This window comes from Cryptomeria japonica, chromosome 11, assembly GCF_030272615.1.
Source record: "Cryptomeria japonica chromosome 11, Sugi_1.0, whole genome shotgun sequence".
Lineage (NCBI taxonomy): Eukaryota > Viridiplantae > Streptophyta > Pinopsida > Cupressales > Cupressaceae > Cryptomeria > Cryptomeria japonica.
The window spans coordinates 667,149,208-667,152,345 of NC_081415.1; the positions used below are offsets into that span (position 1 = coordinate 667,149,208).

The 3,138-nt window shown below is 38.2% G+C and overlaps 1 protein-coding gene across 1 annotated transcript; it reads right to left on the bottom strand.

The window, feature by feature from the left end:
• Positions 1-223: 223 nt before the first annotated feature.
• LOC131078992 (uncharacterized) lies at positions 224-1,771 on the bottom strand. Its single transcript, XM_058016856.1, has one exon. The coding sequence runs from the start codon at positions 1,462-1,464 to the stop codon at positions 451-453; it is 1,014 nt and encodes a 337-aa protein (XP_057872839.1). The 5' UTR covers positions 1,465-1,771; the 3' UTR covers positions 224-450.
• Between the last annotated feature and the right edge of the window lie 1,367 nt (positions 1,772-3,138).

Genomic DNA, 3,138 nt, shown 5'->3' on the forward strand with positions numbered 1-3,138 from the left:
TAACTATTATATAATACTCAAATACATTTTATTGACAAAATATGCGATGTAAGCAACCACCCCAAACCACATGCATTAGACAAACCCAAACTCCAAAGTCGAAACCAAACCCAATGGGAGGCAAATGCACCACCCAAACCAACTCCACTAAACATGTGAACTAATAACCGCACATTCTTATTGTAAGCTTCAAGTAAATAAATGAAGATGCCTTAATAAAAAATAAAAGAAAAATAAATATCATAACATTTAAATCTACCCCACCATGAACATAATACATGATAATTACTCACTGTAAACTAGAACTACAGAAACTACGCGTGTAGGTAGTTAGGTTGGACCTCCATGCCCAAAACCTAAACCCTCCAGTCAACACATTAAATTGACTTTCACAAGCAACAGTAATGCGATTCGAACTGGAGACCAAGCAGGTACATAGCTGAAAAAATTTCAAGGGTCAAAATGTTCCAGCTGAATGTTGTTGTCCTTGAGAGGCATATACAATCCTCGGTACGCCTCCAAATGATCTGACAGAGCCGATTTATCAATGCTCTCATGGTGGAAGGATTTACAGACAAAGTAAAAGACGCTCTGAACAAGCCACCACAGAAGATTAAACCCACACTGCAGCGCCACCAGAAGCGCCGCATTGGCGGTCATTTCGCCGGCGCCGATCTGGTGATACCTGCCGTGTACAACCCCGTACTGAAAAAACCATCCAATTCCGCCCATGATCAACAGATACAAAATATTCAAAGCCAGCGCTGTGCCGCGCCATCCTTTGATGAGATCTTTGCTCTTCTTCATCGCCCCCAAACCCCAACGCTCCTCCAGAACGGAAACCACGCAGGCAACGTGCCATACCATGCCGATGTACACGTGGACAGAGAACGAAATGATGGTGATTACCAGAAGCCCGAAGAAAAACCTCCCGCTTTTGAGATTTTCCTTTCCGATGATCAAAATCAACCAGAAGACGGCGAAGAGAACGGCCACATAGTACGCGAGCATGACGGCAAAATACCAGAGAAAAGTTACAATCAGGCGCTTCCAAACCCTAGGGACGACGCTCATAACCCTAGCGTAGGTCAATTCCTTGCGCGTGTAAACACTCGCCACTGTGTACACCACGGCAGCCGTTGACAGAAGCGAGAAGGCGAAGACGAAAGATATGTATGCGGCTTCGAAAAGGAAAAGTTCCCCAATTTCCACATAAAGTTTGTGTAGGGTTTCCTTTTCCATGGATGTGCCCTCCTCATATGGCAGAAGTAATTTGTTCCTCAGGATTTTCTTGAACAGGGGCTCTGAAATCAAACTGTGGCCGAGGATCGCAAAGGAAAGGGGCAGAAGCAGGGTAAGCGTTATGGCGCACAGTAATTTCGCCGCAGAGCGCAAGATTTTGAAGGCCTCTGCAACTACTCCCACGATGTCCAGAAATTGCAATTCTCCCAATTCTCTCTCCATGATTTAGGGTTTCTTGTGCTGTAAATGTACAGATTTCCAGCTGTAGAGATAAAATGTGTGGATGAGGATTTATATTTTGCAAGATAGGCCTTCTGGTCAATATCCGGCTAGGCATTCTTCATTTTAATTCTGTCCCAATCCAAACGTTTCAACGCATTTGTCTTTCGTGGATGGTTCTGATGTGTGTGCTTTAATTGACTTGGTCATTGCCGAATCCGTCACGCCTACTGCAGATTAAACCGTATCTTAACAGCCCACATTGAAGCTTTAGATTAAGTTTTGAGGTTTTATATATTAAGCTTTCTTCACAAGCATTTATTTATCTTGGGGCGAATGGCACGCCAATAAAGGAGGCTGACTAATAAAAGTATGTTTATTAAAGGGGATCAAGGTTTTATGCATGCAAGGTGCAGATTTATTCCATAGAGTTTGGAGTCTATTGCAGTTATAAAAATATAAATTTGGATAATGAAAATCTGTGTGGCATGCAATTTTTTGTTTTTGTATGGATAACATTTTTGTGTGAAGAATACCCATGTCTATCTAGACAATTCTTTTTTAAATATAGAAGAGTACTTGAATTTTATTATAAATATTGAGTACTAGTGTAGAGGGAATGGTTGACATTGGCATTGCATGTGTAAATATATATTTCTAAAGTAATATTTTATTATATTAAAGTTTTTTAAATAATTAAAATGAGATTTATATGTCATTTTAATATTAGAAGAAATAGAATAATCTAATTAATATTATGGTAGATAGGATGTGATGTTTCTGTTTTAATAGATTAGTTAGAGATATAGAATATATAGAAATATTTGTTACATTGAGAATGAATGGATAATATTGTATTGATGGATAAAATTAGATTACAAAACATTGTTGACTTCTTTGAAAGGATAGCATGATGTGAGCAATGTTCAATAATAAAATTCATGGCTGCTATGAATTTAACAACTTATGCTTCATGTTTTTCAACCATGTAGAATTATTCAAAATAGCTCACTGATTGACTTATAAAATATATGTGTCCAAAGTCTTTAATACAATAAGAAAACATTTAGGATTGAGAGGCCCTAACATTCCCCCCTCCCTTGAAAAGCTTTGTTCTCAATGCTTAAGGGAAAGAAATTGATGTTGAATTTGGCAAAGAGGATCTTAAGTAGCATCTTTAGGTTTCATACTGTATATGGTGAAAATGGATAGCAATAAACAACAATATTGAAAGACTAAATGAATTCAACCACCAAACCCTAGCCTAACAATGAACAAAGATCCACCATAACATATGAAGATAACCTAAGACAATGCAAAATAACTCAAAATCACAAAGATTATACCATCACATGTCCACTAGGGTTTTGATCTCCATTCTTCCTATCTCCATTGATCTTGCTTGATATACTTGCTCTCAGATTTTTGTATGCACAAGAGCTCAACAAAGAACGGAATATGGTTGCAAGTAGAATTGTAGTCTAGTCAATTGATCAAGTAGTTAGGCATGTCTCATTAGGGATTAGGGTTTGACAATGAAGAAAGCATCTCCTTAAATAGAAGACACAATATGAAATGGAGGGTTAAGATTGAGAGGTGTAAAAAGAGAGGTCGGCTAGGATTAGAGGGTAGGTATAGGAAATACCAAAATAATGAAAGAGGTAGGTAGTGTAGGAA

What these genes read in the sequence shown, in the direction of transcription:
- LOC131078992 (XM_058016856.1), bottom strand. Translation starts at nt 1,464, where the DNA reads ATGGAGAGAGAATTGGGAGAATTGCAATTTCTGGACATCGTGGGAGTA.